General features: G+C 40.0%; 1 protein-coding gene across 1 annotated transcript in view; it reads right to left on the reverse strand.

Moving 5' to 3' along the window:
- LOC145450743 (uncharacterized) overlaps positions 1-15,302 on the reverse strand; it is a 69,715-nt gene that overhangs the window by 26,185 nt on the left and 28,228 nt on the right. The window contains exons 23-40 of the mRNA XM_080329252.1: positions 14,251-14,384; positions 13,905-14,017; positions 13,454-13,598; positions 13,176-13,395; positions 12,244-12,327; positions 12,097-12,187; positions 10,296-10,541; positions 9,420-9,566; positions 7,572-7,901; positions 6,488-6,628; positions 5,415-5,552; positions 5,150-5,284; positions 4,932-5,086; positions 4,570-4,669; positions 4,407-4,500; positions 3,421-3,629; positions 491-632; positions 240-431 (exon numbers count right to left, since the gene is read on the reverse strand). Of these exons, the coding sequence (XP_080185378.1) occupies positions 240-431; positions 491-632; positions 3,421-3,629; positions 4,407-4,500; positions 4,570-4,669; positions 4,932-5,086; positions 5,150-5,284; positions 5,415-5,552; positions 6,488-6,628; positions 7,572-7,901; positions 9,420-9,566; positions 10,296-10,541; positions 12,097-12,187; positions 12,244-12,327; positions 13,176-13,395; positions 13,454-13,598; positions 13,905-14,017; positions 14,251-14,384 (2,816 nt within the window). The remainder of the gene's footprint in view (positions 1-239; positions 432-490; positions 633-3,420; positions 3,630-4,406; positions 4,501-4,569; positions 4,670-4,931; positions 5,087-5,149; positions 5,285-5,414; positions 5,553-6,487; positions 6,629-7,571; positions 7,902-9,419; positions 9,567-10,295; positions 10,542-12,096; positions 12,188-12,243; positions 12,328-13,175; positions 13,396-13,453; positions 13,599-13,904; positions 14,018-14,250; positions 14,385-15,302) is intronic.

Genomic DNA, 15,302 nt, shown 5'->3' on the forward strand with positions numbered 1-15,302 from the left:
AACTGTTTTGTCTTATCGCCTGCTATAAGCTAACAAAGAACTTCTACTTTTCCGTAGTTATTAAATCAGTTTTCATCTACTTGTTTCACTTAGTAGTTACAGTAAACTGTTTCACCAAACAGTTACAGAAATATAATTGACTGAGCTTTCGAGCATTTTCGCCACCCTATATTGCCCCGTTAATTTTTTTCAACCCTTGCGTCTCAAAATTCACCGTTGTTGTATATAATGCCACGTACTCTGTTGCGACTCGTCTCCGCCCGGAGTTAGAGCTTCAATCTGTTTTCGTAAGACTTCCTTCTCGTCCTGCAGGGTCTTGTTCTGGTCGTGGTAGCTTTCTACCTGCGATTGTAGCTCAGCCATTTCCTCGTCTTGCTCACGCAGTCGTTTTTCCAGCGCCAGCTGCTGATTCATGCATTCCGTCAGAACGTCTGCGTTAACAAAAAAAGGGGCTGGTTTTGACGCTAGACTCGTGGAAATATCGACGCACCTTCCATTTTGCCGATGTTTTCCGATTCCGAGCTGCGACTCGAAGCGTCATCGTCCTCATCTTCAGATTTTTTGCGAGAAACCGGGTCGTTTCCGTCTCCCTCGCCGCCGATTACGATTTGCGGTCGTTGGATCAGGTTCAGCTGCAAAGACGTAGGATTTGGATCATGACCGTGCAGCTACTGACGACAGACTGACATTGTCAGCAAGGTAAATCGGCTACAGAGGAGTTGACATTTCCAGTTTAAGAAGTGGTTATGATTGCAGACTACTTTTACTTCAATTTCGTAGGCCTACAATTCTTACTTTTATACTTACTTCGAAGATGCTACTTCTACGTGTACATGAGTAGAGGTTTAAGAAGTTATTTGTAATTCTACTTCAGTGCGACAAAGACTAATTTGGCCATGTCTGATAGACTACAGCTCTGGTCGCTTTCGGGAAATGAGATATCTTGACACCAATGCTAATCTCATATATCTCGTTCAACAGTTCGCTCAAATCATACTCAACTATTAGATTGACAGTAAAAATTGTTACCAGTACTGGCATAATCAGTCGTTCAATTATTTTCATCTGCTTATAACACACAGAGTCTGCAATGCTATGTACAAGACACAATACAAATATGAACGCAATAACAGAAAATCTATAGAGACTTATAAATAACAATTTTAATCCAAGAGACACACGAATACAGCAAGCTCACTGAACCTGATTCACAAACTCAGTGATCCAATCGCCGGTAGCGTGCCAGTACAGCGAGTTCAACGAGCCCTCGGCGCGCACTTTCACTTCGTAACTTTTATCGGCATAACACATGAAATCCATGACTGCCGACCCACGCGATAACTGCCACCAACTGAGCAAGCGGAAGCAACATATGCTATCCGGATAATACCCGTGTGGGGATTATTAAGTCATAAACCTAGTTAATCGAGATGAAATATATAATACTGCAAATCCAATCGAATCACGCAACGTTGAGTTGATATCGGGAACACCATTAAATGTCAGACTGGAAACTTCATTGATGACAGCATGTGGTGTACTAAAATACAAAATATGCCCCGAGGCGCTTCATAATTATGTCAGCTTACTTGCCAAGAGATGTATTTCAAAACTAGCTTGTGAGAGGAACAGGCACTTAGGCCTAATTGATATGACATATAGATGCAAATATTACTTGAATTAGGACGGAGTCATGGTCAAATCCAGATATGAATAGCTTGGAAAGTGGATTGCATGAATAATGAGTAATTTAGAAGTTTTCCAATAGAAGGGTACATACATGATGCTGAAAGAAAGACTAGGGTAGCAGAGCACAATCAAGGAACAATGTTGAAAGATTACTACTGCTCCACTGTCAAGAATCAACATCTATTCTTCAGGCTATATCTGCTTACATTAAGGTATAATTTCACATTATACGCGATACTTACAGAAAACAAAATCCAACCTACTAGCCAACTAAAGCATTCGTGACAAGTGCCACCTCATCAAGCATCACCATTTGATGATAGATAATTCCAAATGTGGACTGTAACGAAGAACTTCTCATTTTTCAGAGGTCATTGGCTAGGTAGGATAGTTGTTTCACTACCTAGTGTTCATGTTTTTAGAATAACACAATTTACAGTTAACTGCTTTTTAGGAAAGCTACTTACTTCTTGCACTTTTACATTTGTGAAGAAGAAAGTACCAGTAGTTTTGCGATGTGACTACATCAGTGGTTCTCAACTGCCGGTCCACCAAATATATTGGAATTTCATATCTCAGTTTACAGAAATAAAACAGCAAATTTTAAATTGATTTAGAAGTTTGTGAAGTATTTTCTGCATGGTGACGTAATAGAGAATTCATCGTCTATTTTGGCGTACGACACAATGTTGCAAGTGTTGTACGAAATTGTTGAAAAGGTGCAATCAAACTCGTTTTGGATAAGTTATATGAGAAAGATATTGAGACTTTTAAATAACCTTTGTTAGAGCAAGCAATTTAGCAACACTTGCCAGTATAATAGAGGCTATATAGGCAAAAGAAACACTCTTTTAAACGATACTGCACAAGGAACAATCATATCTAGTTAGTGATCTTTAACAGGGTTCGGGAGCTTCGCATTACAGAAACTTCACTTGTATGAATATCAACTACGGTATTCAAAAGGCAGCATTAAATGAAGTTTCCAATATTACATTTGAATTGCATACATCGTCTTTATTTGCGGTATTCACAGTATTTTTCGACTACAGCGGTCTTTCACAGTTAACACTATGCCGTGATTAAATATCGGGGTAATTTTTAATATTGAACGTTCACGATGTATTAAAGGTTGAGAACCACTGGGTCTACATCACTGAGTGAAATTGTCATAACAACTAGCGAAATAGGCCTGTATCACAAATCTGACTATAATTGACTTTTGAAAATTGAACGGATTTTGCAATGTCGTTAATCTTTTTGCATTAGTCACGAATAGGCCTACGAATCTCGTAATTTCCAGGAGTAGCGACCTCCGGTTAACTGCTAAAACTATGAGACCTCCGCATCAAATCTACTTTCTGAAACGACTTGAGAACATTGCATACGGTATCTCAATTCCTAATTCCACATGAAGTAAAATTGTCATAAGTTGGAAAGTGCAATCTGTAATTGAGTACAAATTTAAGACAAAACTCCTACTTCTACTCGAGTATCAATGCTGACCAAGCTAACCATCTCTGGATACTTCCCACTTCAGTTGGTCCCATCTGAGAGCCTCATCTACTGGCACACTACCATATATCTAGCTGTATCACTATTCATACAATATTATGTAATAACAATAAAGTGTTCATACAGTTCTCACAATAAACTGCACTTCGCCCTCAACCATCTTCACACACTACCTTTGCTGACCAGATAATTTGAGAAAAAAAAGGATTAACCCACCTGTTCCCTTGTTTCGACCGAGTCCACCAGCCTTCTGATAGCTTGCTGTAGTCTGAATCCTGATTCCAGCACTACATCTCTCGCCGACGTGTCCAGATCCGGACCAGAGAACATAGATTCGGCAAGTTTTTGCGATAAATCCAGTCCTTCGTCTTCAAAGCTACCTTCGACCCCGCTGAGCTTCGCAGAGAGCGAAAGGCGTTCTGAATCTAGAACGATAAAGATCGAGATTAGGTCTTGCCGGTCCATGAAATAGAATTTTATCAAGAATACCATCTTAGTATCTTATCCGAATGACGAAACAGTCACAAAAAAACATATCTACTGCACAGGCAACTAATGTTACATATATTTAAAAGTCATTCCCTGTTTCATCTCATCGTACTACTTTTTAATAAAGATTTCAATCTGACGACACACTCCACTTGAAATCATGGTCGCATAAAATATGAACAAACGCCTATTTACTCAATATAAATAGCAGCCCAAGAGCCTTTGATTCTTGGTCAAGTTGGTTACCAGGTAACAATGATAATCTCCATTCAAACTAAATATAAGCATCGGCAAATTTTTCGCCAGATTTTTATGTTTAGTTTCTCAGTGAAATGTTTAAAGTTTTAAAGACTACACTGATGAATTGCGATAAATATTTAACCACACAATAGGTTGAGCAATGCTAGTCAGCTCAAATGGTACCAAAAATCATTTATCTAAGCAAACAAGATAAATTGGAATGAGGGAAAAGACCAGTCATTAGAAAGAGAAGGTCTTTATTTTCATCCAACCGAAATGTATAATAACCATACAGCATGAATGAAGAAGAAAAACGCATACACAGTATTCAATATCGAATAGGAACGATCGATGCTACATTAGAGGCCAACTAATCTGATCACACCCGTTTGAAAGAAGTAGGCTACGCTGTCTCCACATGATTTGGTTGAAAATATGTTGATGAAAAAAAAAATTAATAATAGTAACATTACCTGGTCCTGCTGCACCTCCCGACATTCTACCGTCAACTTCTGTATTATCCGCAACAGTTTGCGAGTCTTCACTAGACCGTCCTGCGGAAATCGTCTACAAAAAGCACTCGGTTTGAGATTTCTCTTATGTCATACCACTCAGGAAGTCATAGGTAAATTTTACCCGTAATTTTTTCGAGACGATATCCTCACATTTGTGGTTGGACTGAACCAGTTCGGTCAGCGTTGACAGAAGCTGCTGGTTGGCGGCGCTGAGTTGATCCCTGCGTACATAAGGGGAAAGTATTTTCAATTCAAAGATGGCTAAATTAAATGTACAGAAAAAACAAGTAGTTTTACAGTTATTCACGCCCCCAGCATAGCATAACGTTCACTGGCTAAAGTGATACAAACGATGGTGGCCGAACTCGTCGGAGAGTTGAGATCAAGTCTGCTAACACGTTTTAGCTTGATCATTCAAATGGAATCACACATAATTTCGCCCCATACAACCCATCATGAAAAAAACAATAAACTTTATCTCACCTTTCATCATTGAGTCTGTCGAGGTCATCCCTCAGCATGTGAAGCAAGTTGTCCTCTTCCATACCCTCGCGTTCCCTTCTTGTAGACACCGTGTCGAATCTGTCCTTGAGACTGTCTAAGACGGCCTTATTCTTGTCCAATTCGCTTTGCAGCTCCTTTGTGACAAACAACTAATCACATGAAGAAGACCGACTGTACTAGCCATAATCAACACTGACCTTTGCGTTTTCATCTTTGGCCGCGAGTTCCTCATGCAGCTGATCTATTTCAGACTGATATTCGGCTCTTTCAAACTCGATTTTCGTGGCCAGGTCTTGCTGGTCTTCTCTCGCCGATTCCAGAGAGTCTTTGAGCTGAAGAAAACGTCAGAGAGAACGTTACGCAAGTTTGATTTTCAACCCAGTAAGTAATAGTTAACCGTGTTCCTCTTTCCCATTTGCAATGTATTTTATCGTCACAAATGCTTTCTCACGAATTACCCACCTCTGCAATTTGCCGTAAATATTCTTTTCCTTTTTTGTCCTTATCATCGTCTGAATCACTATCGCTACTCGAGTCAGAATCTTTCTTCTGATGAGTATCCAATTCTTTCTCGAGGTCCGCGATTCGTTTGTGAAGCGCCTATCAACATGAATATAAAAATTATATTACCGTAATTCTCCATGTATAATCCGCAAAATTTTCACGATTTTTTGCCCTAAAATCGGGGGGTGCGTATTATACATGGGAACAACACGCTTGAAAAAAATCTCCCTCGATAAAAAACTTGAAATCACACCTTTCTTCATGTTTGTTTCCAACCGCGCAATTAGCAAAAAGCGTGTTGCCAATTAACGAGAGTCGTCTGCACAGCACGCAATCTCCTGCTGAGTTGGTTTGCCGTTTGCACGGGAGCGAAATTAGGTCATTCATTGTTTGCTGAACGAGCGCGCGGCAATCCTCGCTAATTCATCAACAGGCCATGTGCGCAAAATATAATCGCTTGCGTAATCAGTCGCACCTCCAACAGGCGTGGTGTGCACGACATAACCTGAGCAATCGCGTCTGACCTCGTGCGCAAGATGTCGCGTCGCCGGCCTCGCAGGCTTTGGCTGCTATCTACTATCCTATAGATGCAATTCCGTTACTTGTATAATGATTAGCAATCGCATCTGTAATAGGCCTCATGCGCAAGACGTCGTGTCGCTGGCCCGAACTATCGCGTCGCCAGCCTCGCAGGCTTTGGCTGATCTGTACTATCGTTTAGAGACAATGCCGTTAATTGCATAATGATTAGCGATGGTTATGTCACGATTGTTCGACAGTGACATCGCAAAACAGAACAACATCGCGTACTAAAACACAGTTATTCATGTACTGTGAATGCAGGGTGCATACTATACATGGGTACAGGCTTTTTCCCTGAATTTGCATGCCATTTTAAGGGTGCGTATTATACATGGGGGCGTAGGCCTACTATACTTGGAAAATTACGGGTAAATTATATCTTCAAGGATATTCATCGGGACAATGACTGCAGGCCTACTATTATTGACCACTGCAGTACGCGCGCACACCTCTGATTTCTGGACCTCTTCTGCTTTTGTGGCGTCTAGAGCGATTTCAAACTGTTTCTGCAACTGCTTGAGCTTGTCCGCTTGCGTTTGTAGAATGTCGTCCAAAGTGTCACGGTGACTCCTGTTCTGGTTCTCGATTTCCTGAAATTCGAACGCAAAGCACATTTAATATTGATACCGCAACGTCAGCACTTGCAAGAGATGCTTTCAAATGCCAAAAAGTTTCGGACAGAGTGGTACTAGTCATTTTTCAAGTCAAATAATATCCACTAGGCTCTGGCGATACCGAGAACTGTATGACGTCACGGAGTCATGGGGATGAGTAACATCGACGGGATTGCAACTTATGTGAACAGATACTAAAAATTTTCCTGTCTCCGCTCCGGTACAATTTAATGCCAATTGCTCCTGCATTACTTTCAGAATTCCACGTCATATTAAAAATTATGAGAATTTATGCCCCACAGGAGAAGCAATGAGCATGAAAATTTTACGCTGGCAGAAATCTGTGATGAAAATCAAACAGAACTTAAGGAGTGAAACAGGTTGGTGTTTAGTGACTTGGAAATGTTTGTAACATAAAATTAGCAACTTCTTTTTAGTCATGTTAGTCGATATTGTAACCCGGGCTGTGGAGTCAGAGTCGTGGCATTGAAGTTTCGGTAAATTTTCCTTTTGATTCGGAGTTAAGAATACTCATAGCGACAGGAGTTGAAGTTTGTTAAAATGCTCAGACTCGAACAAATTCAAAAATATCGAACCAAATGTTCGCAAAAGTTACAAAAAAGTGCCGTTGTATTTATTGGAGTTTTCACATAAGCATACCTTCACAACTTATTATATTTTTGCAAACACAATTTTGTTTGATAATGACTATAAACATGATAAACGCATAATTTTTTGACTAGATTTACAGGAATTTGAGTCAGAATTCTGTTCAGAAAATATTAGGATTCGGAGCTGAAGCAAGTATGTGTCAAGTTTTCAGTGTCGGAGGTACATTTTACCCACTCCATAACCCTGATGGTAACACAGAAAGTAATTTGTGGGATGCGAGCGTAGACACCGTGCGTTTCGGGCTCACCTGTTCGATAAGCTGAAACTGTCCTTCGTGCTCCTCCTGCAGGGCCTGCATCTGAGCCTCATGCGCCTCTCTCATGCTCATGAGCGCCGCGCTGTGGTTGATACGCTCGGCGTTCAGCTTCTCTTCCAGGTCCTCCTGCATCAGCGCGAGTTCCGAGTCCTTCTCGTTCTTGGCGGACTGGATACCGAGCTCGTACTCCTTCTCGAGGTCTTTCATTTTCGCGATGAGGTCCTCGGCCACCTTTTTGTATTGCTCCGTTTCGCTTTCATGATCTCGGCGGAGTTTTTCCGTCTCCTCCAGGTGGTGCTGGTCCAATTCGGCGATGGCGGCCTGGTAGCATATAGCATATTAGGAAATTACCGACTGGCACTCCCATCACTTTCCGACCGTCCACCAAATATATTTCAATTTTATTTTCAATACCAAAATGTAAGAGATTGAAGACTCATTTACTAATTACTAGGGCGATTTTTTTTTTGACATGTCAAAAAAATTCAAAATTAGGTCAAAATTGTAGCGTTAGGTCAAAAAATGTCAAAATTCATTACAAAGTTAAAGCTTTTTTGCAACCTGCATTTCGTTTGAATCATAGATTTTGCACTTTCGGTGAACTTATCATTTGGCATTTTGCAACTTATAGCCTACTTTATAGGCCTACCGTTGTAGATTGTCCCTTGTCTACTCATTGGGAATCATAAAAAACATTCAAATGAAACAAATGGTGTTATGCTCAACGTACCGCAATATCCCAACTGAAGCAAGACTGCGTGGGCATTGCATGGTTCTTATCAAGAAGCGCACGATGAAAAATTTGTTATGTAGACAACGTTGTCAGAATGAAGCAAAACGGTTGGTCACCAGCAGTGTACGCACAACTTCAGTGTTGTCAGCCAACAACTGCTGCTGTTGAACGTTCTTTCTCCATTCTTGGAAAGCTACTTAGTAAGGACAGACACTTTCTACCCGAGAATGTAGGAAAGTATCTTTCGTTGTACTATAATTTGATTTAATTATTTCTACCATAATGCGTAATGTAACTACTGGAATTCTTCATAGGGCCAAGGGCCAGATTTCGTTGAAATATAAGTTTTTTCATGTAAAAATTTGTCAGTTTTTGAGCCAAAAAACGTTTCTTCAGGCCAAACTACATCGTAAGGACAGACAGTGCCAACCAGAAATGTATATTAGTAGTACAATTTTAACATTATGTGCGAAAACACCTAATTTGCATACGCAAGGTCAAAATTTGGTCAAAATTCAGTTTTTTTAGGTCAAAAAAAAGTCAAAATTTGGATTTTTTAGGTCAAAATCTTCCGTTTTTTAGGTCAAAAAAAAAATCGCCCTACTAATTACAGAAATAAAACAACAAATTTTTATCAGTTTTACAAATTTAGAACGTTTTCTGACTTGATAGAGTCCATGGTCTACTTACGACTTATCCTACATCACAAAGCTACAAATGTGGCACCAAACTGTTCAAAGTAGTCTATGACCATTGACCAGTAATATGAGGAAGCCAAAAAGAATTTTGAAATAAAATTTAACAGAATTCAATGGCACAATTTAGCGACAATAGGCAGAATCTTGTAAACAAAAAAGTTGCATTTTATTCCAAAGAAACCCAATAGTAAAATATACAGATTTTAACGAGACTTTGCCTCGCAGAAACTTCAATATCAAGAATACAGCAGCATATTTCCCGTCGAATAAAAGTTCAAATTCTTCGTTTTGTATCGCACAGTTTTGTCGTAAATACATTTTGGGCCGATTTGATTATTGAAAGTTCACCGGTCAGCCAGTATAAAGATTGAGAAAGATTGATCTTGAGTGAAAATAAAGAAATCATACCTGAAATTTCTCCATGTGATGTGCGATAAGAGCGGCTTTCAGCTCAGCCTGGGATTCTTCTTGTTCTACCTCAAGCTTCTGTAATTGACTTAAAAGACCCTCTCTTTCATCCCTGAATTCGACCAGTCTGACGGCGACAGCTTTAACCTGAGACAGGATGTAGCCTAAATTGAGCCCCGAAACCACGATCAACAGAATTATGGTCGAGGAGTTCCAAGTGATCGGAACAGTTGTTTGAAAATAATTAGCGATGACGTCATCAAAAATGTGTCACAACAAAGACTTCATGTTGTTATACATCTAGATTTCAAGCCAAAGTGAACCATCATGAGCATCGATCATATAGCATCCAACACACAGTTGGAGAGTGGCTGATCAACTTAGACGTTGAACTGTGGGTAAAATGAGGGTGATATTGACAGGGTACTTTACTCTGGCCTGATATCGTAATAGTGTAATGTTATCAATGGAAATGGGGTCTACAGCAGCTCTGCAGCTAAAGATAACTAACCAATGGATAGATGCACAACACCGACTGCACAGATGGACAACCAGATCAGGCTAGAAATGGACATTGTTGAAAACATCGGGAGAGCCGCAATGGGTGATTGTTATGGTAATCGTTGTGACCTGACCAGATCATATATATATATATTCTCGGAATCAGTGGGACAGTAGCTTTCGTTCAAGATCAGTTTTGGTAAATTTTGCAGACGGATCGCGAGCTATAAGATTACGATATTTATTTATGAAGCTACAGGAAATTGCTAGTCGTTCTGATTGCCTAGTCAGGTGACGTATCTATCCACCGGCTAGTTATCTATACTGTGATGCTCCGTTTCTTACAACTTTGCAATAGGTTATTACAAAAAATACCTCTTCCCGATGTTCTTCGATAAGTTTTTCTTTTTCTTCTTGAAACTTTTGTTCGATATCGTTCTGTTCGGTGGTCTTCCCCTTTTCAAAATCTGCCTTCAAGCCTTCGATCTGAGACTCGTACTTGGCCTGCAACTCCGCAAGCTCCTGTTTCTTCTTCTCTTCGAGACTAGCGACCTCTTGTTCCCTCTCGTCCAAAAATTTATCGAGACGCCGTTGATTTTCTTCAATGTACTCGGACTGAGCCTGAGAAAATGTACAAACGTATGGCTGCTGCATCGTGCAGTGGTTCCTAAACTCGTAAGAGGGCGACCCAAGCTTGAGCCTCACACTTTCGAAGGAAACAAATTCCCAGATCCTAACATTAGCATGCTACGTTTTACAGAGGTATAATACATAGAGAAAGGGCAGTAAACCAGACACAAATTTATACATTTCACCTTCCAGACTCCTGCTGGGATCAAGCAAGATCATTACTTTGAGGACCACTGCTATACTGGAATATGTTGACAACAAGTAAGGCCTACATAAACTCTTATTCTTATATACAAAATGAGGACACCAGCTACAATTGACTTAACAGGACAGAAAACTAATTTTGAGACAACCTTTTAAGGCAAATTTTGCATTATCACAGCAATATTGCATAATATTTTCCAATAATCCAGTTTTGCAATTACATTATGCATGAGCCCATCATTCTATCCAATGCTGGAAAGTGATACAGAATTAGATCAAATAAATATATTGTTTGATACAAAGTAGTCAAAATATTACTCATCCCACTTAAGCAAGCCCTCATCTCAGCAACAGCTACATACGATAATTAAGCTACAGTAGGCCTACTTCTGTTCTGTTGACTGTATACATCACCCAAAAATACCATTGTGCCCCCCTATAGAAGTATGTTACTATGATCGAGGAGACTCAAGATAAAAACTCGTAACTTCATAAATCTGACAAGATACCCTTACATCTACAGCAGCCGAGATTTTCCAAAGGGCGAACTAATTCCCACATGACAAAATTTGAACATTGCCGATTCAACAGACCGGCAAGTAAACAAACACCGGCGGAATCGACGGTTGGAGCTTATAATTCATGTGAGGTAATACTATAATCCTTCCATCAACAAAAATCCGATCTATGAATACAATGACTATAACCACTTTTGTTTGCAAGTCAAAAAAGCCATAAAACTTCGGCAAACAATTCCATCACAGGAACGGTAATATCGTCCTGCAAGATGTAACTGTTTAACCACTCAAACATGGATCAGTTTTGATACAGCTGATATCCGAGAGAAGCCGAACACAAATTAAATTACTGAAGCTCTCTTATACTGATTGAAATAGCAGAGAAATCGAATAGGATAGCTATAAATATGATATAGAACGAAATTACGACTATTTGCAAAAACCAAATAACACACACTTGACTAAGGATTACTAGAGAATGCATCTATTGTCATTCTAGGTTCTGTCGCAAGATCTGTTATGGTCCGTGCCAAGCGCACGTACTTGAAATAACGAAAAGTTCCAAAATCATTTATCTGATCTGATATACAATGTTCTTTCCAATTCTCTACTAGTTGCTGACGATTACCCCTGACGAGTGTCAGCCAAAGATATTCGGGTTCATTTCAATATGAATATACTATGCAATTGTATTTTGAAGTTCTGTACCTCCAAAAAGCTCTTTATCTGATCTATATTTTCAAGTTATTACTGACTTGGAATCGTATAGTTGATTATACTTAGTTCAGAAATAAGATTACTTTTTTTGTTGTAATACGACTTACTTTTTCATATTCCGACGCCTGCGTTTGGATTTTATTATCGTACTCCGCCTTCATCTTCTCAATCTCAGTCCCATATTCCTCACGAAGAGACCTAGAAAAGTATCGAAAATTTAAAAAATGAACAATTTCAATTAAATCACATCTTACTTCAACACATCATTGTCACCGGATTCCAAACTTTGAAGTACCATTTGACGTTGCGATTCCGCGTTGTTCACGTCCGATTTCAGTCTGAAGCAAATCAATACGCAAGGAGATTACTCCATCAAGTCCAGCAGATTAACAGATTACACATGATACAGAGTCGATACTGCTCATGTGATTCATACAGTGCATCATTTCAACTTGTAGCGTCAGGCAGGTGGTACAAAGCTATCACGACAGAAGAAAATAGTTTGCTTTACCATTTATCGAGTTTCAGAACAGGCAATTCAGAGAATATTGTTAACAAATTAAGACAGGGAACAGCTGGATGGAAAGTGACTCCTTTGTAAATAAATATGTGCTACTCGTTAACGTGGATTGAAGTTTTCCGGCCAATGCCAACATTTCGGTAGCGACACAGGCAGAAACATGGCTATACGGAGAAGACAGTTACAGGGATGAGATTAATTTCGATTCGTGTTATGACTCCCAACTTGGCTGAAAACCAGGAAATTTACCGTTCACAATAGCACAATTCTTAGATTTGGAGTAGGACCAGAATGGATTGGGATACAAAAGAAATAGTATAGAACAGACGGAAATTAGATATTTTGGAAAATGCGAACCTCAATTAGTTGTATTGCAGGTAGCTGAATGGCATTCTATGCTTTGTCCTACTGGCCTATCCTACTTAATCAAAACACAAGTACATCAGAGCCAATTTTGGCAATCCATGACAAGAAAAAGTTAAATGGTAAGAAACAATTGCGCGATTGTACTACTCAACTTGCTTGCACTGCTTACTCAAGTGGTTATGTTATCAAGCTGATTCCACTTCTACTCGACAGGCTTAACGGCAAAACTACTTATATCTTATCATGGCCCACGATTTGGGAACCCCTAATTTGAACACTTCAAAAATTCAGGTACAGCACCTTGTTATTTCCTCCTCCAGTCCTATTTTAACGTCAATCCACTCCTTCTCTTTTTCCGATATTGTTTTTCGACTCTCTTCCTCAACGGCGGCGATTTTAGCCCGATGATCTTCGTCTTGCTGCCGCAAGCTTTCCTGTTTCTGCTCGTACAGCTCGGCCATGACGGCGGATATTTTATTTTCGACGTCCGCCGAATTTTCGTCGTTCAGCCGTCGTAGCTCTGCCAAACAACGCTGTCGTCAGACCACGGTAGATCGTGAAAAATCACATTCTTGTACCTGATTCGTGCTCATCCGCTTTTTCTCGCAACAATACTTCTAGTTTCTCGCTGTGCTTATTCTCCATGTCAAGTTTGACGCTTTCAATTTCCGCGGTATGAGATTTCGTGAGCTGTTCCCGTAGCGCCTCGACTTCTTCTTCAATCTGCAAGCAGATAATTTAGTTACGAGCTTCGCAACATGACAAAATACAATCATTATGGGTGTATCAGTATATTCTTTGATCTTATCACTTATCACTTATCACCTTTGATCTCCGAATATTCATATAATAACAGAAAAACGGACAGGTAGGTGGTGATGGTGATATGACATATTTTCAGCACGTATATTAATGAATAATACCTATCGATAACAAACTAGCTGAAAACTATATCAGACAAGATAACTGTAGTGAAACGTGGTTCTCATATTTGGCTGAACATAAGATACGTGGGTGCATAGAACCTACTTGGTTGGCGGCATCAGATGCGCATTTCAGCCTTAGTTGTGTCAATTCGTTCTGTCGCTCGTCTTCCAGGCTTTTCAAAAGCTCTTCGTGTTTCCTCAGAATTTCTTCTTTTTCTGCAACAAGAAGATGCATGATCTATTCACGATGTTATTTTCCGACTAGCGACGAGAAGCCAGGTGTTGCAAATCTCAATTTAGATCTAACACAACGGACAATACGGTTAAATGGCAAATAACAACAAGCATCGGATATTGTGTAACGTCGTGTTGTCGTAAGCTCTGATTTTCATACAGTGCCGGACGACACTCGCATTAGCAAGTTCGGACTAAGCACAGAAATATCTAACCGGCAAGATATTCTTCGGCAACTCGACTGGCAGCCGCCTCCTTTTCTTCGGTCATTTCCTTTTCCTTTTCGGCTAAGACTGCTTCCTGTTTGGCAGAGAGATCCCGAATATCCGCCTCGTGAGACTCGGACAGTCTGTTAAATAGGCTAGATTATAATACCGGCACGGCAAAAAGCAACGTAAAGCTTCGTAAATATCCTTCGTTACGATAATGCAGTTTAGTCCTGTAGAATTTGGTCTAAAAATGGGTCAACCTAGAAAAAATTCTTATAAAGACGTATTATATACCGCTGGAAAGATAATTTCACCAGCTTTTCAATGATAGGTTTTGTCACTTTTTTTGCCTTGGGGAAAAAAAGTTATGACCAAAAACGTACCAAGGGGCAAAAATTGAAATTGGGGAAAAATTAACATAAAAATATGAACAAAAGGCTAGAAACTAATGAATTATCAACAGAAAAGCAGGATATAGATGCATAAGCAATATATGAAAATAAAATAGAATTATATATCTGTTTCAGGGAGTAAGAGTGAGTAAGACAGGGGGATGGGGGGGGGGGGGCGCAAGTAGAGCTGTCGTTGTTCGTTATAACCAGGGCTTTGGAGCCGGAGCCGGAGCCCGGAGCCGGAGCCCCGGAGCCATGCATTTTCACCGGAGCTGGAGCCGGAGCCGGAGCTCTACATAAAATTCAGCCGGAGCCGGAGCTGGAGCCCGTTATTTGAGGAGTAGCTCCGGCTCCGACCTATTTCAAAAGATGCTATTATATATGCAACAACCACATCTGCTGATTTATCATAGTTGAACAGCAGGCCTGAATTTTAATGCTGTGCACAGCAATGGCATAGAGTAAAGTGCGTTCTAGTGCAACTATGATGTTGTCGACAATTGACAAGTATTCATTATGACGTCACAAGCCGGCACGGCGGCACCTATATGTCTTCGTTGCTACATCGGATGTTACTGACGACTGACAGACTTTAGATTACTATAGATAACTAACCTATGGGTAGATTAGTAATCTATATAGACCAGGAATGGCCAACCTTTTCGG

The sequence above is a fragment of the Botryllus schlosseri genome, chromosome 11 (genome assembly GCF_051294905.1).
Source record: "Botryllus schlosseri isolate E-star chromosome 11, Bs_hap1, whole genome shotgun sequence".
In the NCBI taxonomy this organism is placed as follows: Eukaryota; Metazoa; Chordata; class Ascidiacea; order Stolidobranchia; family Styelidae; genus Botryllus; species Botryllus schlosseri.